At 35.5% G+C, this 22074-nt stretch overlaps 1 protein-coding gene across 3 annotated transcripts; it reads left to right on the top strand.

The window, feature by feature from the left end:
- Positions 1–5108: 5108 nt before the first annotated feature.
- Positions 5109–22066, top strand: LOC130895477 (uncharacterized). 3 transcript variants are annotated; one of them, XM_057802788.1, is made up of 7 exons: positions 5121–5214; positions 9462–9779; positions 11329–11617; positions 13761–14018; positions 15211–15373; positions 16136–16351; positions 19439–22066. In XM_057802788.1, exons 1-7 carry the CDS (start codon positions 5188–5190, stop codon positions 19464–19466), a joined length of 1299 nt encoding a protein of 432 aa, XP_057658771.1. In that variant the 5' UTR covers positions 5121–5187; the 3' UTR covers positions 19467–22066. The 3 variants fall into 3 exon arrangements, with proteins under 3 accessions (XP_057658770.1, XP_057658771.1, XP_057658772.1); XM_057802789.1 differs by having other exon boundaries at positions 16151–16351; XM_057802787.1 differs by lacking the exon at positions 19439–22066 and having other exon boundaries at positions 5109–5214; positions 16151–16437.
- The last annotated feature ends 8 nt before the right edge of the window (positions 22067–22074 follow it).

Consider the following 22074-nt stretch of genomic DNA (forward strand, 5'->3'; position numbering starts at 1 on the left):
TAAATCCAATATATAGTTTTCTATAATTAGTTCATAGAACGGACTCTAGAGGCACTCCAAACAGGAACTAACCGTAGCAAATCAATAAATTTCGATTGTATTCTTTCATATTTTCAACAAAAAATATGTCGCAATCATTTGTATCATAAATAAGAAACATAAATATAATTATATTATTGCAATTATTGAAAAAAAAACAGAGCTCTAATCGAATTGAGCGTATTTCGATTATGTTCAACTCGATTGTATCTGTATTCGTTTCGAAATAGTTTTCAAGCGATCGATATTTCGAGTGAGCGTCCTTTTTTCTGACCCTTGGTAACTAAGCAACCAGTATCGCTATCTAGAATTCATGAGCGCCGCATTTGGGGCAGTAATCAGGGTCCACTCTTAGGTATAAAATACTCCATTTATAAAATTGTTAAACTTAAATTTCCAGTATTAAAAGTTTCAAATTTTTTGTTGCAAATTTCAGCAGATATATCTTTCATGGTTTTTTACACACTTTCCTTAGTTTTTTAAAGCGACAGATATTTTTAAGTATAACTTTATTTTCGAAATTTTTTTGGTTAGTAAACAACTTTATAAAGCACAAACTCTCTTTAGAAAATTCCCTTAAATAAGAATTCAATTTCCTTAATTGATATTAGTTGCACATTTTGCAAATGGATATTTTTATTTGGTGACAAACCAGTACACTCCAAATGAGCACAAAATTGCACTGAATCAATTTTGAAGTACTAAATAATCCTTCTCCTGAGAGGGTTCGCTTTCTTCGTCAGTGTCTTCATCTTCAACCACTGCCCTTGACCTCTCCTGTGTTATTTGAGATTCATCACGCAGATTCAATTACAGTCTAGACTAATGGATTTTTGTTAACTCTTCCTTCGAATTGTCGCTCGGTTTTTCAATTCATTGAGCATCAATTTTTGATTTTTTTAATTGCTCGTTCTTGTTTTTTTTTTGACTTCTGTCTTATCTTCTCCATCATTATTGATCTGTAGTTCAGAAACGACTTCTATCATAATATCAATTTCGGAAATAAATGGAATGATTACTGTTTTACCAAATCCGACCAATGCTTCAGTAAATGCTTCGGAAAAGAGTTTACTCACTTGGTAATCAGTAATAACACGGTCTGAATGATTTTTCAACCATGTGGTACAAGCCTGATTATAATATACCTTTAGAGGTCCAAAAAAACTCATTCTGTGAGCGTGGAAGCAAAGATTTACAGCTGTTAAATTATTTAACCACTGAAGAAACAGTTCTGAGTTCATCCGACCAGACTGTTGACACAAACTTAAACTTCCGGGAAGTGTTTTATTAAAAAGTTCATCCTGGAAATATCAAGGCTAGAGGAATGTAGATGTCACTTGCAAGCCTTTCTCTGCGCTTGTCGAAGATCCCACTTGTTTGTGTCCGGTTGTTGCCGAAATTTTAGGAGGTTTATCAACAGTAGATAGTCCACTTTTATCCATATTGTAGAGTTGTTTCATGTCAATGGATTCTTTTTGCAGTACAGAATTTGAATCCTCAAGAAATTTGTAGCTTGTCGAACGCCCTTACTCTAGCTGAACAAGTAGGTTCTGGTTGCTGCAAAGATACGTCAGGATTTCTTTACGGTTGAATCTATAATCTAAATTACCTTTGTCTTCTAAGTATGGAAACAGCTACTCACCAATCAGCTGTTCACTGATGAAAATTCATGAAACGTGCCAACTCAGTGTTTAAAACAAAAGAGCATTAACTGACAAAACTATTTGGCTGATAGATCATGACCTTTTGAACCAAAAATCTGGAGTTTTGTAAACTCATACAGCACTTAATACAAATATCGAATAGGAATTGCCATCTCTAACTTATTATACGAGTACCGTTTTCTTTTCAACCTCCGATCGCTCCGTGCCATCGCTACGCTGGCAAAACGCATACAATGTAGGCAGGAAAGGAAAGAAACTAATGATAGTAAATTAACCAAACGTAGTAAACAGGTTTCAACTGCTTGATAATCTCTAAAACAGTGAATAGCTTTACATTTCTGGGGTCAACAATAAACAATATGGGTGTATATGAAGACGAAGACCAGAAGAGCGATGCTAAGACTTCCTGAAATATTTCAAAGGTCATATATAACCAAAAACTTTGAAAGAAATATGATTCTAGCGTTGGTCTTGTCAATATTCTTATACAAACCAGAATCGTGGACACTTAGAACTAATAGACTGATTCATTTGGTGCTGGAGGAGATTGGTTAGCATTCCCTGGGCTACGCAGAGAACTAATTTTGGAAGAGTTAAATGTAACTACCAGACAATCATCATCATTATGTATGAATAAAGTGTTGTGATATTTTGGATACGTAGCTAGAAGTCGAGATGATGAAAATTTCCAAAATTTGAAGAATCTATGGTGGTAATATGTAGAATTTCTTCACCTAACTAATTTAAGTTTCTTCCTGAAGAGATTTCCAAAGTTAAAGAATCTATGGTGGTGATATGTAGAGTTTCTTCACGTAACTTATGGAGGATTTCTTTCTGAATAGTTTTCCAAAAATCTACGGTGGAGATACGTAGAGTTCCTCCATATAACTAATTTAACTTTCTTCCTGAAGAGATTTCCAAAGTTAAAGAATCTATGGTGGTGATATGTAGAGTTTCTTCACGTAACTTATGGAGGATTTCTTTCTGAATAGTTTTCCAAAAAATTACGGTGGAGATACGTAGAGTTCCTCCATATAACTAATTTAAGTTTCTTCCTGAAGAGATTTCCAAAGTTAAAGAATCTATGGTGGTGATATGTAGAGTTTCTTCACGTAACTTATGGAGGATTTCTTTCTGAATAGTTTTCCAAAAATCTACGGTGGAGATACGTAGAGTTCCTCCATATAACTAATTTAGGTTTCTTCCTGAAGAGATTTCCAAAGTTAAAGAATCTATGGTGGTGATATGTAGAGTTTCTTCACGTAACTTATGGAGGATTTCTTTCTGAATAGTTTTCCAAAAATCTACGGTGGAGATACATAGAGTTCCTCCATATAACTAATTTAGGTTTCTTCCTGAAGAGATTTCCAAAGTTAAAGAATCTATGGTGGTGATATGTAGAGTTTCTTCACGTAACTTATGGAGGATTTCTTTCTGAATAGTTTTCCAAAAATCTACGGTGGAGATACGTAGAGTTCCTCCATATAACTAATTTAGGTTTCTTCCTGAAGAGATTTCCAAAGTTAAAGAATCTATGGTGGTGATATGTAGAGTTTCTTCACGTAACTTATGGAGGATTTCTTTCTGAATAGTTTTCCAAAAATTTACGGTGGAGATACGTAGAGTTCCTCCATATAACTAATTTAGGTTTCTTCCTGAAGAGATTTCCAAAGTTAAAGAATCTATGGTGGTGATATGTAGAGTTTCTTCACGTAACTTATGGAGGATTTCTTTCTGAATAGTTTTCCAAAAATCTACGGTGGAGATACATAGAGTTCCTCCATATAACTAATTTAGGTTTCTTCCTGAAGAGATTTCCAAAGTTAAAGAATCTATGGTGGTGATATGTAGAGTTTCTTCACGTAACTTATGGAGGATTTCTTTCTGAATAGTTTTCCAAAAATCTACGGTGTAGATACGTAGAGTTCCTCCATATAACTAATTTAACTTTCTTCCTGAAGAGATTTCCAAAGTTAAAGAATCTATGGTGGTGATATGTAGAGTTTCTTCACGTAACTTATGGAGGATTTCTTTCTGAATAGTTTTCCAAAAATTTACGGTGGAGATACGTAGAGTTCCTCCATATAACTAATTTAGGTTTCTTCCTGAAGAGATTTCCAAAGTTAAAGAATCTATGGTGGTGATATGTAGAGTTTCTTCACGTAACTTATGGAGGATTTCTTTCTGAATAGTTTTCCAAAAATTTACGGTGGAGATACGTAGAGTTCCTCCATATAACTAATTTAGGTTTCTTCCTGAAGAGATTTCCAAAGTTAAAGAATCTATGGTGGTGATATGTAGAGTTTCTTCACGTAACTTATGGAGGATTTCTTTCTGAATAGTTTTCCAAAAATCTACGGTGGAGATATGTAGAGTTCCTCCATATAACTAATTAAAGACCAACAGTATGCTGCAAGCAGTGCTGGTTTCCATTTTTTCCATTTTCCATGGTAGCGCTTCCTTCTCATTTGTGGCGATGGTCTTGATGGAAAAAACACTCTCCATACTCGTCATTTGAAGTTTACATATTTACCAGTAATAAATTTAGGTTGGAATTTGACATATTACATCCCAATATGCATTGGGCATTTTTTTGATGAGATCAGAATATTGATGGAATCTGTATTTACCCAAAAAGTTACCAGTAACTTTGCCATCCAAGCTTCTATTTTTCATTTAAGGTGATAACGAATTTTTTTCGACATCAGGGGCCTGTTGCACGAAGTTACAAGTTACAAATTCACTGCAGTTACTTTTTTTACACTTGTAACTACAATTCTACAAGTGCAGGCGTTTCACGAACGTTTTCACAGAGTTACAGTTGTAACTTCTAAAGTTACAAGTATAAATTAATTGTTGACGCTAAAGATACAAAGGTTTCCACTCTTCAGGTTTTGTTAATAGAAATTCCACACCATCATAAACAAGAACAAAAGTTGAACAATATTTAAAGTGTCTCTGAATGTTCTACGTCTTCTTCCTCGGGATATTTGACGTCTTCCATATAATTAAACAAATTGCTCATCAGTAGATTCCCACATTTTGAATAAAAGAAATAATTATGAGATTTATCAACCCTCAGACTTCCACTTTGTAGTCCTAATACCAAAGCCACAACTTTCGAATCTACACAGATTAACCATTGGTCTTTGATCTATTCCATCTTGTCGTATTTTTCTTTCAAATGAGCTCCGTAAGGGCCCTTTCACACCAAACGAATCCGAATCAATCACAATCACTCCGAATCAAGTTGAATCTGATTGACCAAGATACGGCTTCGAGCGCTCCGATTAAATTTGACGGTAAATACACCATATGGATGGTGAACTCTAAAACTTTTCTTGTATGAAACTTTCAACCCTTAAAAAAAGTAGGCGTACGCCTTTAATAAAACGACCTGCGCCCGAACAGCGTCCTATTTGCTTCTACCAAAAGTGCCGATATAGAGTTAATGTTTTTAACAATGTCATAGTGAAGAATATGAATGAAGCCGAATTCTCTCTATATCCAGGTAATTAATTTCTTCATTTAGTATATTAAATTTCGTGTTATAAATAACACGAATGTTTGATATTTAAGTACACGTAAGTGTGTCAAAAGGTTAAGGGTAGGTTATGAAACTTTACATTCGTCTAGATCGAAATCAACAAAATATTTATCAACTAAAAATGTCGATTATAAACTTGTTAACATTGTTAGTTGGTGTAGAAATATTATCGAAAATATTCAGCTGGTTTTTAGGTTTATTTGGAAAGCATTAGTTAATTAAATTTCACGCCCATAGGGGTTACAATTACTCGGGGATTTTAGCTCTAGTTTTTTCAGAGTCTTTAAAAATATCTTTCAACTAGACCGAGAATTATTCTTGGGTAAACATATAATGCTCAGCATTCTTAAGACTTTAAATATAAGGGATTGTTTGAAAAATCCAGGTACATATCATCATACATTACCAGGGAATCAGTAAAAATTGTTCGCGATAAAAAAAATGGATCTTGCGTTGTCGTTATGGATCGAAGACCGAACCAAAAAATGGTACTTTTGAGTAAGCCAATGATCCGGAGAAGACAAAGTGTCTTACGCACTTTTTAAGCATTCTGGTGGTAGTTGCGGTGGTGCATATCCAGAGAAATTTGCAAACATAGTAGCTGATGAAGGATACAAACCTGAGCAAGTCTTTAATGCAGACGAAACTGCGCTGTTTTGGAAGAGAACTCCAAACAAAACAATCATTTCTATAAGCGAAGAGTCTACCCCGGGATTCAAGGCAGCAATGGATAGAGTTACTCTGCTGCTATGTTCTAATGCATCTGGATATTGTGTCATTGAACCACTGTTGCTTTGATGGAAGACCAACCAAAAAATGGTACTTTTGAGTAATCTAATGATCCGGGAGAAGACAAAACGTCTTTACGCACTTTTTAAGGAATCTGGTGGTAGTTGCGGTGGTGAATATCCAGGTGGAGGATTTCAAGCATCTGAAGGTTGGTTCAATAAGTTCAAAGTGAGACAATCGTTGCATATAGCATTAAACTCATCGGAAAAGGTGCATCTGCAGAGAAATTTGCAAACATAGTAGCTGATGAAGGATACAAACTTAAGCAAGTCTTTAATGCAGACGAAACTGCACTGTTTTGGAAGAGAATTCCAAACAAAACAATCATTTCTAAAAGCGAAGAGTCTACCCCGGGATTCAAGGCAGCAATGGATAGAGTTACTCTGCTGCTATGTTCTAATGCATCTGGATATTGTGTCATTGAACCACTGTTGCTTTGATGGAAGACCAACCAAAAAATGGTACTTTTGAGTAATCTAATGATCCGGGAGAAGACAAAACGTCTTTACGCACTTTTTAAGGAATCTGGTGGTAGTTGCGGTGGTGAATATCCAGGTGGAGGATTTCAAGCATCTGAAGGTTGGTTCAATAAGTTCAAAGTGAGACAATCGTTGCATATAGCATTAAACTCATCGGAAAAGGTGCATCTGCAGAGAAATTTGCAAACATAGTAGCTGATGAAGGATACAAACTTAAGCAAGTCTTTAATGCAGACGAAACTGCGCTGTTTTGGAAGAGAACTCCAAACAAAACAATCATTTCTATAAGCGAAGAGTCTACCCCGGGATTCAAGGCAGCAATGGATAGAGTTACTCTGCTGCTATGTTCTAATGCATCTGGATATTGTGTCATTGAACCACTGTTGCTTTGATGGAAGACCAACCAAAAAATGGTACTTTTGAGTAATCTAATGATCCGGGAGAAGACAAAACGTCTTTACGCACTTTTTAAGGAATCTGGTGGTAGTTGCGGTGGTGAATATCCAGGTGGAGGATTTCAAGCATCTGAAGGTTGGTTCAATAAGTTCAAAGTGAGACAATCGTTGCATATAGCATTAAACTCATCGGAAAAGGTGCATCTGCAGAGAAATTTGCAAACATAGTAGCTGATGAAGGATACAAACTTAAGCAAGTCTTTAATGCAGACGAAACTGCGCTGTTTTGGAAGAGAACTCCAAACAAAACAATCATTTCTATAAGCGAAGAGTCTACCCCTGGATTCAAGGCAGCAATGGATAGAGTTACTCTGCTGCTATGTTCTAATGCATCTGGATATTGTGTCATTGAACCACTGTTGCTTTGATGGAAGACCAACCAAAAAATGGTACTTTTGAGTAATCTAATGATCCGGGAGAAGAGAAAACGTCTTTACGCACTTTTTAAGGAATCTGGTGGTAGTTGCGGTGGTGAATATCCAGGTGGAGGATTTCAAGCATCTGAAGGTTGGTTCAATAAGTTCAAAGTGAGACAATCGTTGCATATAGCATTAAACTCATCGGAAAAGGTGCATCTGCAGAGAAATTTGCAAACATAGTAGCTGATGAAGGATACAAACTTAAGCAAGTCTTTAATGCAGACGAAACTGCGCTGTTTTGGAAGAGAACTCCAAACAAAACAATCATTTCTATAAGCGAAGAGTCTACCCCTGGATTCAAGGCAGCAATGGATAGAGTTACTCTGCTGCTATGTTCTAATGCATCTGGATATTGTGTCATTGAACCACTGTTGCTTTGATGGAAGACCAACCAAAAAATGGTACTTTTGAGTAATCTAATGATCCGGGAGAAGAGAAAACGTCTTTACGCACTTTTTAAGGAATCTGGTGGTAGTTGCGGTGGTGAATATCCAGGTGGAGGATTTCAAGCATCTGAAGGTTGGTTCAATAAGTTCAAAGTGAGACAATCGTTGCATATAGCATTAAACTCATCGGAAAAGGTGCATCTGCAGAGAAATTTGCAAACATAGTAGCTGATGAAGGATACAAACTTAAGCAAGTCTTTAATGCAGACGAAACTGCGCTGTTTTGGAAGAGAACTCCAAACAAAACAATCATTTCTATAAGCGAAGAGTCTACCCCGGGATTCAAGGCAGCAATGGATAGAGTTACTCTGCTGCTATGTTCTAATGCATCTGGATATTGTGTCATTGAACCACTGTTGCTTTGATGGAAGACCAACCAAAAAATGGTACTTTTGAGTAATCTAATGATCCGGGAGAAGAGAAAACGTCTTTACGCACTTTTTAAGGAATCTGGTGGTAGTTGCGGTGGTGAATATCCAGGTGGAGGATTTCAAGCATCTGAAGGTTGGTTCAATAAGTTCAAAGTGAGACAATCGTTGCATATAGCATTAAACTCATCGGAAAAGGTGCATCTGCAGAGAAATTTGCAAACATAGTAGCTGATGAAGGATACAAACTTAAGCAAGTCTTTAATGCAGACGAAACTGCACTGTTTTGGAAGAGAATTCCAAACAAAACAATCATTTCTAAAAGCGAAGAGTCTACCCCTGGATTCAAGGCAGCAATGGATAGATGAATGTTCTAATGCATCTGGATATTGTGTCTTTGAACCACTGATACTCTGCTGATCGTTAAATCAAAACAAGGACAACCTGCCAGTGTTTTGGCGTGCTAATAAAAAAGTTTGGGTTACAAGCGCCATTTTTTGTGACCAGTTCCGGAATTGTTTTGTTTCTGAAATTCTTATTTAAAAAAATTTAGACTTTGAAGCAGTTCTAGTTTTGGATAATGCATCAGGTCATCCTCGCGAATTTTAAACTTTCTGTCCGAATATAAAAGTGACATTTTTACTTCCTAGCACGACAGCTTCATTTCAACCTATGGACTAAGGAATAATACAGGCCTTTAAGCTCCATTACACCAGAATCATATTGGATAATATGGAATTTGATCCTGGTATGAATGTTTTAGAATTCTGGAAGAAATTTGACATAGCATGGTAAACATAAAAGAATAATTTGAAGAACTGAAGTTACACAAATTGAAATCATACTGGAAAAAGCTTTGGCCTGCTCTGACTTCGGAAAATGACGAAGAAAAAGAAAATTCCATAATTGGAAATGTAATAGGAAGAGATAGGTTTGAACGTTCTCAGGAGTTGCTTGAGTCACAAGATGAAGATTTAACCGAAACCGACTTGGAGGAAATGTTAAATTCACATCCCGTTGAAGAAGACGCTTCAACAAGCACTTGCAACGTGACATTTAATTGGAAAATCTTAGTGAAGGTTTAAAAATGACAAATTAATTTTTCAGAGGCAGATTTGCTAATGCCATTGCAGAATATCGGTCTGAATCGAAAGACGAAGCAAGAAAAAAATACAAAATTTAAACTTTAAACCATCGCAAAAGTATGATTACGATTCATAAGAATATTTTTAAATAAAAATGATTCTGTTTGCAGGTAACTATTCTGTTCGTGTTATCTTTGATACCATGGCCGGGACCTTCGGTTTTCAAGATATCTTGTCCAAGAGATAATGCTAGAATAGTGAGAAAGATAATACAAACAAAATGGCTACCAGTTTTAGAAAAATTTAAAGTTACTCTACCATTAGAATGTCCTTTTCATCCTATGAGAGACATATTCGGACCACAACAAGCGGCCAAAAAACAACACAGAGCTTCGCAATGGACTTGCGGTATTTGCGGAAAATCTTTCTTCGAAGAAAAATATTTAGATATGCATTTTGACAATCGACACAAGGAATTTATAAATGTGGTAAGTTTTGTTCAAATATTAGGAATGATATTACTTGATAACCATATACTTCTAGGCAAGTTTCCAATAACTCTGATGCTTTTGTAGATGTTTTATGTTTGTTGTGGGATTGTGGAAATTAAAACTTTTGAATAGTATTTATCATCGTGGACTTGATCAATCAAGGATTGTACTTTACAGTCTTAAATTTTGTATGAATTATTAAATTTGACCCAAAATAAAACATTTCAACTTTTGTACAAATATTTTTCCAATGTTATACAGTCACCTGACAAAATGTTTTTCGTGTTAACGTCCACACATCACCCAATTAAAAGTTACTTCTCTAACGCCCATATTTTTTCTATTGAGCTTAGCTTCTAGGCAAGTTTCCAATTACTTTGATATGATATAAACAAGGTATGATAAAAAAAGCAACAAATAATTTGTTGTATCGTTATTTTTGTAGTTGTTTTCTGTTGCTAGACAGATTTCTAATCTATAGAACGGCTTTCATAGAAAACGTGTTATACCTTGACGACGCTTACACAACTTGATGTTTGTTGTAGGATCGTGGAAATTCAATACCAAGGTGTATTTCAATACGTCACCCGAGCTTTTGAATACTTGGTATTTATCATCGTGGAATTATATCGATTGTATTATTGAACTTTTATACAAATATTTTTTCAAAATTATACAGTAACCTCTTTTCTATTGAGCTTAGCTCTGGATGATAGTGTGGAATAGGCTCTAACTGTGCATTGTGATATCTAATAGTCTCCGGTTTTCATTCTGGATTCAAAAATTGTAAATGTCTTAGTTATAAATCCTGCTCCACCTCCAGCATATAAGATAATAAGCCTTTGATCTTTCGACACAGGTGCTTTCAAGCATCTATTTTTGCAATCGTCGTCCCATGCTTCTATGTCGTATTTCTTCATTAAAACTTCTTTCCTGTTAACTTTAATTGTTTTTTATTTAAATTCCATCCTATTTTGCTAGTAAAATTGATCCCAGTTTCATTTTTTACTGATTCGAAGATTCTTTTCATGGTACGCATGGTGTGAGAAAATCATTGGGTGCCAAACTAGGACTGTACGGTGGATGATCCACCAATTCGATGTTTTGACTGTTCAAAAAGGTTTTTGTTTGAACTAATGGGTAAGAGCTCGCATTTCCGTGGTGGAGAATGATTCGTCTTCTGCGATTGGTTTCCTTGATTTTGGCAAACAAATGCTGTTGTACCATTCAGAATTGACCGTTCTACGTTGCTCTAATGGAACGGTGTAACATGTCCAGTTATTCCAGACTATCATTTGCTCCGAAATGCTTCGTGCGCAAACAACTTTCGTTGGATCTGGCTCATCTTGAAAGACCCTTATAGTCAATTGTTGTTTAACTTGGGATCCGTATTTCTAGATCCATAATTCGTCGCTTGCCACGATCTTATAGAAGTCTTTGAAGCACGGCGATTGAATTTTTTCAGCATTTCTTCACACCAAATGACACAATCTTTATTGAGCGATTGTAACAAACGGCTGTAACGAATACATCCGAATTGTTTCAGGCTGAAGACGCAGTGTGCCTTGCCGACTATTGCGACATCATGAGATGTGATGTTTTGAAGAGTCAAGACCTAAAATCGGTTTATCAAGAGCAGGAAAACACTGATATTGAAATTTGGCGAGAAGCTTCGGCATATTCGAAAGCATTGGCAACTTCGAGTCCTCGACATATAGCAAAATATACTTTTAAAAATGGCAATTATCCGCACATGCAGAAACATGCTAAAAATGATGCCAGTTTCAAGAGACATTGCCAGAAAAATGAAGCGACTGAATCTACGAATAGTAACCGTTAGTATTAAATATCATAATAGTCATAATTAATCTAGGGGAAGTCGAGGCAAAGCGGCCCCTAGGGGCAAAATGGCTTTTAATAATATTTCCCAGCGACATCTATGAGCAGTATGACATGCAACGGTACTCTTTAGCGTCCTAAACTAACCAGTATGTAATCAAATGAATATGTTTGTTTATTTGACCTTTCAAAGTTTTTTTAGCACGTGCTTGTAATATTTAGATGTAAGTTCGTAAGCATTTTAGCCTAATCTAATCTAAAATCTAAAAAGTATTTTATTAAATCAAAGTTAACCTACAGAAAACAAAACTAATACTACGTGTTTTTTGTTAATTTAGTTTTTACGAGTATATTGGATCACATTAGGGGGCAAAGTGGTTTTTTAGTTGTGGGGTAAAGCGGCCATAACTTCGTTAAAATTTTGGTATGTTATAAAAAAGAATATAATTATATATAGGGCGTGGAAATCATCCCTTCAGGTACTTTTTTGCGTTTAAAGAATCAAATAATTTTAAGGATTTTTCAGTGATTGTAATATTTAAACCTAACCTAACCTAACCTAATAACTTAACCTAACCTACATACTTCTCTACAAAATGAAATCTAATCACAAGCAGGAGTTGCTGTTATCGGTTTTTTCTTGATGAGGTGGTCGACAATAAATAAAATAAGCGATGATTCTACATACAGTTTGTATATCTATTTTATCATCAAGAAAAAAACCATGGAAGAGTTTTCGTTAACAGCAACCCCTGCTTGTGATTGGATTTCATTTTGTACAGAAGTATGTAGGTTAGGTTAGGTTAGGATAGGTTAGGTTAGGTTAGGTTAGGTTAGGTTAGGTTAGGATAGGTTAGGTTAGATTAGATTAGTTAAGGTTTCAACGATTAACTTAAATATCAATCACTGAAAAATAATTACAATTATTTGATTCTTTAAACGCAAAAAAGTACCTGAAGGGATGATTTCCGCGTCCTATATATATATACATATTCTTGTTCAGCGTAATTTTCTTTATAACATACCAAAATTTTAACGAAATCGAAGAGGTGTAAGTTAAACTAAATAATTACCAGCTTCTTGCTGTCCCAGTCCAACAATCCTTTTTCATACTTGTTTACAACGGTGCTAATTAGAGGCCACCGACCCCTAGAAAAGAATATTTGCCTGATCCATCACTATCAGCGATCAAACGTCAATCGATACACATCTCCCTTAAACAAACAAGAAAATAGACACAACAAGTGATAAAGCTACTTAAGCGACAAGGCCAGAGTCAGCAAGAAGTGGCCAGTGCGTTGAACATGAGTCAGTCTGCTGTTTCCAGAGTTGATCGTCGTTACCAAGAGACTGGTTAAGTTAGTTAGTCGAAGACGCGATTCCGAAAGAAAAAGATGACCGATTCATTCCATGACCAGCTCCGAGCAGCCCGTGTACGATTAGCCAGAGAACATTTTAATTGGACTGATTCTCAATGAGGCTCCATTCTCTCTCAGACGAAAGCGGAATGTGTCTGTATGGATAGAAGAGGAAACCTGGTGATCCGCGTGGTGTTCCATAAAAGAAAACGTAACTTTTGGTGAATGTTCCTCGCTAGTTTGGGCGGGCATTTCAATGGAAGCAAAAAATGAATTTGTTTTTATTGAATTTTGCGGTGGAGCAGATACATAGAAGAAATTTTAGGGGATCACGTCGTTCCTTACGCTAGTTTCATCGACGAAAACTTCATCCTAATGCAGGACAATTCCTGTCCACATACTGCAGGTTTCGTTCATACAGGATGTCGAAATGGTTTGTCAAGCGCGTTGCTTGGACCTCAAAATGGGATAGCATCGATGGGAAGCTGGGTCAATTTCAAATGAATTACTATTTTGACGAATTTAAGCTTGTATTTTCTTTACTGTTAATTAAAACCCTTTTTAATTGTTTGAGATTCCTTTTCGTTTCATATTTTTTCTTTACTAACTCGCTAACAACATAGACCATTCATTCCAAAGCTAAAACTGTTTGCTTTGAGATGCTGTAATCTGAAAAAGATTAAAGCTACAGATTTTTTGCTAGAATCTTTTGACCGCGATTTGTATCGTTTTTTCACTCACGAGTATTCCCGACTAATACAATTTACGAATTATTTTTCAGAAGAACGAAACGGCGGCAACAACAAAGATGACAAATCCCAAAACAACTCCAACAACGTATGTCAGAGCGATTTGGTTGATTCGGCCTTGCCTGCACCTGACAATAGACAACAACGATTCGCCGAATTGCAAAAACTCAAAGCCCATTGTAAGCCGGAGGAACTACAAAAAATCAAAACGAAATGCGAAATTTTAGTTAGAGATTGCATAGGTGGTTTACTCTTACAATTATCTTTAAAAGATTTCAAAGAAGTTGAAGGTACGTCATTATTCATATTGAATTGTTCTCACTTATTTAAAAAAATATCTAACAAACTTCTAGATAATTCGGATTATAGAATGCCATTCAATACGGCAGCCATTTCGACAGATTATCACCGAGTACGGGGCTATTTGAGATAAACTTTCGGCTCGGACGAAAGGATTTTTCATATAAATTATTTGATCTAACATTAATTTGAAATAAAAAAATCCCAAAGTCCTATTTCCGATAATTAAGCGGGTGCGTCTCGGCACGCTCTCCGTCAGTGGTAAAGGGATTAGTTCACCTGTGTAGCGGGTAGCCTAACTTCGCGACTTACCTTGTAACTAATTCGTTGTTGGTTCCAAGACCGAGAAACTAAAGTATTTAACCTTTATATCAAATAAAATTGTAGGAAATATAATAAATAAACAACCTTTCACATTTTTTTTATAAAACGTTTATTATATGTACAATTTTACTTATTTACTAAAATTAACATGAGAAAATTTATATAAATTCAATCAAAATTATATTTACAAACAATTAACTACAATTACAACTCCATATTTTTATAAAACAGTCAACGGGATTTTTCTCTGAGGGATGTTCATAATTAAACCATATTCTAACTTCTAAAAGTCGATTAAAAAAATGAACAAAAAACAAATAAAAAAAGCCTCCCAAGAAATTGTGTCTATAAAAACAGTCAAAACATAACGTAAACAACTTATAAAAACAATACAAGAAAATGCCTTCCAAAAAATGTACCCGGCGCATCCGCCAAACTTTAAGTCTTATTGAGATTGAACAAATGGTGATCAAAGCAGCAAATGAAATAATTAAGTGGATATAATGATAAATTCTTGATGGTGAACGCCCGGGATTGTCATTGATAGGCCAATCAAATTCCTCTAACGGAACATTTCGCATGAAAGTTTGCGTATCATTGCAAATTCGCTTATTGAGGTATTGAGATTTGGAGCTTCTCTGTAGCAACAGCTTCTACAAGGCCTAGATTCGTCCTTGCTTGGATTATTGCTCGCTTATGTGGAGCTTGGCCTCTTAGCATACTCTGCGGATGCTCGACTCGATACAGAAAAAAGCAATTCCACTAGTTGCTTCAGAGTTGATCCGAAACTTGGACATATTGTTTCAAAATAAGAATTGTTCCTAATGACGCTGTATATTGTCGAATTTTTTTTTCTAGACGAACTCAACAGAGCAGTTTGTTGGTACCTCACTTGCGACAGATACTGGGAGGATTCTCAATCGGATATTAGAAGTTTTCCATGGGGCCTTCTTTGTATGATAATTATGGTCACTTCATTGGGTATTTGTATGTGCTACTATATTATTTGGGTTTTATTTGAGTAAGTTACATATTATAGCGCTTAAATACACTTAAATTCTCTTTTAGCCGGTTACTGCTCTTGAGGTTTTCTAGCGCACATCAACAGTTGTTATATTTATTCCAAATATTTAACAAATACAAAAAATTTCAAGGTTATGTTTGGTATTCGAATTTATGTTCGTCCTTTCTGGTGTGAGATTTCAAAAATTAAACGATGTGTGTCTAAAAGACATGAGACAAGATCAAGTCAGTCGTCGACAAGCAGAACATCAGACATGATTGAGCGAGTACGAAACATTCAAGAGATCGGCGAGTGACTCTACGATTGAGGAATTGAAGGAACTCGAAGCGCACCATGGTCTGCAAAGATTTGGGTAAGAAGAAGAATATGTTTCCGATTTGTACCGCAGGCGAACAGAAAGCAAAACTGATGGAAGCCCTGTGTCGTCCTTTCGGCGAATCAACATCACAGAGGATTAGACTCGGTGCTACTACGGATTCCAAACTGCAATCGATGAAATAACGTTCCCAGTGATACAAAAAGTGTCGCTGATGAAATGCAATATACAATAACCTAACCAAAATACATATACTCCTTCCAAAAAACGCTAGTTTTGAGGGTTTTGTATCCTACTTACCTCCACATCTTTTTCCGAGGCCGTAGCTTATTGGGTACCTTCCTTTAGGTACATTAGGTACAATAGACTTTGTTTTTTAGTATTTTTGTTGGGCTTTTGAGAAACCTCTTGTGCTGCAGTGACCGATTCTAACCCCCTGATAGTAAAAACTTTTTTAGTACTGACGACGTCAGCGTTACTAGTGCTAGCATTACTGATAGGTCAACTCCATCTCCGGCTCATGCATTAAGGCACGATCTGCACCAAAATATGGACGGAAATCAAATATATACCGAAGACTATTATCTAGCACCTGATAAAGATAATGAATATATTTATGTTACATACCCTCCTGACTTGAAGAGAAGACTCCTCGAAAGGTGGGTGACAATGTTTATAGAATTAGTTTCTGTTATTGCATATTTAGAAATTATATTTCACGTATTCAATAATTATTATAAGTAAATATGTGTTTTAATACATCGGGTATTTTACCGCTTCATAATACATACAACCACTGAGGGCGCTAAGCGATTGGAGGCCCACGTCATGTCCAAACAGCCATTTTAATTTGTTTTTCAGATCTCAATTCGGTTTGCGGTTATTATATCTAGTGTTTTGTTCTTGTTATTACGAGGAATGCTATTTAAGTTTCGAGATATGGCAACACTGATGTGAATATGTCAAATCTGACATCATATCAGTCATCGTAAAGTTTGACATTTTTAATGGTGAACGTACTCAGAACGAGTTGGGCATTAGTTCCACTGGCATAACAGCCATTTTAATTTGTTTTTCAGATCTCAATTCAGTTTGCGATTATTATATCCAGTGTTTTGCTCTTGTTATTACGAGGAATGCTATTTAAGTTTCGAGTTATGGCAACACTGATGTGAATATGTCAAATTTGACATCATATCAGTCATCAGTCATCGTAAAGTTTGACATTTTTAATGGTGAACGTACTCAGAACGAGTTGGGCATTAATTCCACTGGCATAACAGCCATTTTAATTTGTTTTTCAGATCTCAATTCAGTTTACGATTATTATATCCAGTGTTTTGTTCTTGTTATTACGAGGAATGCTATTTAAGTTTCGAGATATGGCAACACTGATGTGAATATGTCAAATCTGACATCATATCAGTCATCAGTCATCGTAAAGTTTGACATTTTTAATGGTGAACGTACTCAGAACGAGTTGGGCATTAGTTCCACTGGCATAACAGCCATTTTAATTTGTTTTTCAGATCTCAATTCAGTTTGCGATTATTATATCCAGTGTTTTGCTCTTGTTATTACGAGGAATGCTATTTAAGTTTCGAGTTATGGCAACACTGATGTGAATATGTCAAATTTGACATCATATCAGTCATCAGTCATCGTAAAGTTTGACATTTTTAATGGTGAACGTACTCAGAACGAGTTGGGCATTAGTTCCACTGGCATAACAGCCATTTTAATTTGTTTTTCAGATCTCAATTCAGTTTACGATTATTATATCCAGTGTTTTGCTCTTGTTTTTACGAGGAATGCTATTTAAGTTTCGAGTTATGGCAACACTGATGTGAATATGTCAAATCTGACATCATATCAGTCATCAGTCATCGTAAAGTTTGACATTTTTAATGGTGAACGTACTCAGAACGAGTTGGGCATTAATTCCACTGGCATAACAGCCATTTTAATTTGTTTTTCAGATCTCAATTCAGTTTGCGATTATTATATCCAGTGTTTTGCTCTTGTTATTACGAGGAATGCTATTTAAGTTTCGAGTTATGGCAACACTGATGTGAATATGTCAAATTTGACATCATATCAGTCATCAGTCATCGTAAAGTTTGACATTTTTAATGGTGAACGTACTCAGAACGAGTTGGGCATTAGTTCCACTGGCATAACAGCCATTTTAATTTGTTTTTCAGATCTCAATTCAGTTTGCGATTATTATATCCAGTGTTTTGCTCTTGTTATTACGAGGAATGCTATTTAAGTTTCGAGTTATGGCAACACTGATGTGAATATGTCAAATCTGACATCATATCAGTCATCAGTCATCGTAAAGTTTGACATTTTTAATGGTGAACGTACTCAGAACAAGTTGGGCATTAATTCCACTGGCATACGTTCAATATTTAGCTGTCAAATCGAATTGTTCGCGTTGGATACTTCATAATTTGGCAATCGCTCAAAAAGAAGCTTGTATCGATTAGTGATAAAAAATGCTGAAAAAATTCAATTCTGGTGCTTCAAAAGATGTCTTTAATAGGCGACGAATCATAGATCTAAGCATATATAAACTAAACAACAATCGATTGTAAGGGTCTTTCAATATTAGAACCAAATCCAAAAAAAGTTGTTCGCGCACGAAGCATTTCGAAGCAAACGATTTTTCGAAATATATTTGGCATTTGTTTGCCAGATGTGTCCGAAAAATTAGGGAAACCAATCGCAGAAGACGAATCATTCTCGACCACGACAAACCACATGTTTTGGAAGTACCTCAATCGAAATTGAAAAAAAATACTTCGACAGACAAAAAAATAGAAATTTAGAAGCTTCAGTATTGGTAAATTTCGGTGTTTTTTTTTCGGCAAGACAAAAATCTCAAACAAAGAATAACCTGTGGCAAAGGAGAATTTATGAGAGTCAAATAGGTAACTAAATAACCTCTCTTGATGGCGAATTCATTTTGGCACACAATGCTTCAAATACCCGTACATAATTACTCCTTAAAACCTTCAAAATAAATCAAGATCGTACGGTTTTCATCCTCATTTATCGACTAGTTTAGTAGCTCTCTCAAAGACCGATCCATCCAAGTCAATATCGATGGTCACAACTCGAGAAAGATTCGAGGTGTTCCCCATAAATATATCCCGTCACCGACATCGACGATCTACTCTACAAAACTGCAAACGCCATCTATAAGTCGCCGATGATAGCACACAGTCATCCAAATCAGCCGCCGTCGAATCAGCAACCATCAACACCCATCTTGAAAACATGGAGTGAAGTAGGAGCGATCTGATGGAGTATAGAGCCAGGCTGCTGTTTTTACAAAGAAGGCTGGCGCTGTAGCTCAGTATTTGGTCCTGTCTGGACTCGAAATATCACCATCACTGCTTGTTGAGGTTAGGACATAGTCACGTGGGAGATTTAGCCAAGGTGGTTTCACAGAAACGCGGATCCCTCTTAAATACCAAAAAGCTATATCGCACGCGAGTTATATCACTGAATTAATCGATAAAAATCGATTAAAATCACCAAACAATCACCTGTATACTCGGCAACAGCTTCTAATCCTCTACTAAGCCCGGCAGAAACCACTAGAATTAATCGAGTGTAATAGGATGTTCAGATATTTTGGTTTAGCTTCGACAAAAAAATGCATATAGTAAATTTCGATGTTTAACTAGTTTATGTATTAATTTAGTTTACTAATTAGGATTCCTATAATTTTCTAGCTGCTACAATCGAACTACCCGCTTGTGAGAAATAGACAACATCTTATAGATAGTTATTTTGTATTAGAAGCTCCTGTCCGTCTCGATTTAAATCATCTTCAAGTTTTTTTCGTACAAAAAGTAGATTAGTTAAAATTGTACAATTAGTTTTGCCAAAAAAATCTTTATATATAAATATATATAATTATCTATAATATACCAATTTTTCATCGAATATATTTTGCAGTTCATATTGATTAAATAAATATTTTAGATAAATATAGCACACTGTTAATACGTTCAGTTACATCTGGCTGGCGTGAGGACGGTTTGGCGCAGTTATTCTCTTCAATAAAAAAGATAATTTACTATAAAAACGGAATTCAGCATCGTCGTCATTGAAAAAAAGTCATAAACTACTCAGAAAACATTCCTTTGGACATAGCACTTTCAGTATAATATTCACATAACTTTTCCTCGGTTTCTTTAATTGCTGACACTCATTGCACAACGTAACTACCGATGCAATGCAAAGATATTCATTCCATCAGAGATTAGAAGAGCCCTTCAAAGTATTTATACGAAGCTTGTCAATTAAGAAAGGTTCCCAACGAATTTTCACGTTTGAAACATGTTTATTGTCACTAGGGGTCGTTGCCACATGTAGCCGTTCGTTGTCATCCGTCAGCATTTTTGGGACCGCCCAAATCTTGACATAACCTAAGCGGTCTCTCAAAAGGTTGTGTTTACAGGAATTGCTGACCTCACTAAGGTCCACCACCTTTCGATTTTTCACAATCACTTCGCCCGGAAACGATGACCAGCCAGAACTACTGTGTTTGCATCATTTTCTTTCTTTACAATCTTTGCCAACTGGTCATCTGACATTCTGTCCACGTGGTCTCTCCATTCCCTTCGCCGATGTCTCGCCCATCTCACTACATGCTGGATGTCACATATCTCCCTTAGTTATAGTGTTCTCTGCTCTAGTCTTGGTTCACTTAAGGGATATCTGCATGTTAAAAACTTTCGCTATTTGTTTCCCATCCGGTATCTTCTTCCAGCATGCTTTACCTCGTTTGTAATCTCATCCATTATGACGCCAAACAAGATGTCTTAATAAAAAATTGGAAAACAACAAGAAATAGAAATATGATGCTAGACCCCTGGTCAAACAATCAAAGTTACTTTTTTCTTATTCTACTAACTGTACCTGATAAAACCTTTCAGTTAAGCAAAAATGAGCTAAGGAGAGACTCAATGGACACTGTCCTGTGAATTATTCCTTGAAGAACACCGGAAAAAAACTCCCAATAACTCCTTTTAGGAAGGAAACAGCCAAGCACCTTCTCTCAGAATGCGGGGTGCTGTCTATGAAAATTTATTCTAAAATATTTATTTAATGTCGTATTTATCACATTTTCAGTTGTTTCCTTTATTATTCTGAATCATTTCCAGTTGAAATTATGGCGTTGCATGCACAATTTGTTATTTAGAAAGTACGTAGAGTAATAAATCATATAGTATGAACTTTTTTAAACCAGTTTCCCTTCGATATCGAAAATCAACAAAGTAATTGCGAGATTTGGAATATTTTTCAAGTAATCAACATAATTAAAATAAGTCGAAATTTATTCTCAGAAATATTTATTTATGTACACAAAAATTGCTGTGCGCGTTTGGTTATTACAGGTTTTCACAAAAGATTTGTCCTGATAGAAAATATTCTAATCCAACTTTCCCTAAATTCTTTATTTTATTACTCTACGTATTCTGCAAATAGAGTAGATTTTAATTTTATTTAAAAGATTTTATACACGTTCACTTAGTTTTAAAAAATAAATATATTGTATATTGTATGTCTAGTTTTTAGTATTCCTTTACAAAATTAGAATAGTTAATTAGAATATTGAAATATTCAATATTGAATAATTGAAATCATTTATAAACACATCGAGACATGGTACTGATTGTATCACTGGCTCTAGTGAAAAAATGCATAACTCGAAAATAGTACTTTTTAGAAGATTACTTACAATAAAATGAACTAAGGCCATATTTTTATCTAGAAATACTGCAATTCAATAATTTTTTCACAATTTATTAATATACAAAAATCAATAACGTTATTTCAAACATTTTCGTTGTAATAAAAAAGGTTAAACAAATTTTCAGCTAACAGCTAAAGATATTACTAACTAAAATATTCCAACACGCTATTGGCACGAAGCATGGCCTATCCGGCTGGATGTATATGGTGTCTTAGATGACTGTGTTTAGTTATAAGATCAGTGACTAGTCGAATTTTGTGCCTGTTTAGGTGGAGCAGTTGATTGGTAAGATGAAACATCCCATTTATGTATGCCTTTGCCTGGCACATAACATTCTTTCCATCTCCACAGAGTTTGTCTTGCAAGTTGACAACTCAGAGATGTAATAGCTACATTTCTAGCTACACCCAGTGTGGTTCTTAGCTCATGTATGTATGTAAATGGTAGCATGTTTTCCAAAGAAGAAAAATGCACTGGGGTAGCCTCTGCAGTAGTATAAAGGGGAAAACACCGGAAAACTCACTTTCTAGATGTGCCTCGTATTTTATCTTTTAGTCCTTATATTTTGTGCAAATATTTTATAGCAGAGTTTTCAGAAGAAGAAAA

This window comes from Diorhabda carinulata, chromosome 6 (genome assembly GCF_026250575.1).
Source record: "Diorhabda carinulata isolate Delta chromosome 6, icDioCari1.1, whole genome shotgun sequence".
Lineage (NCBI taxonomy): Eukaryota > Metazoa > Arthropoda > Insecta > Coleoptera > Chrysomelidae > Diorhabda > Diorhabda carinulata.

Excerpts from the sequence above, each read along its gene's own strand:
- LOC130895477 (XM_057802787.1), top strand. The coding sequence starts at position 5,188 with ATGAAGCCGAATTCTCTCTATATCCAG. Across the intron at positions 11,618-13,760 it reads TGAATCTACGAATAGTAACC|AAGAACGAAACGGCGGCAAC; the intron begins GTTAGTATTAAA and ends ATTATTTTTCAG. Across the intron at positions 14,019-15,210 it reads AGATTTCAAAGAAGTTGAAG|ACGAACTCAACAGAGCAGTT; the intron begins GTACGTCATTAT and ends TTTTTTTTCTAG.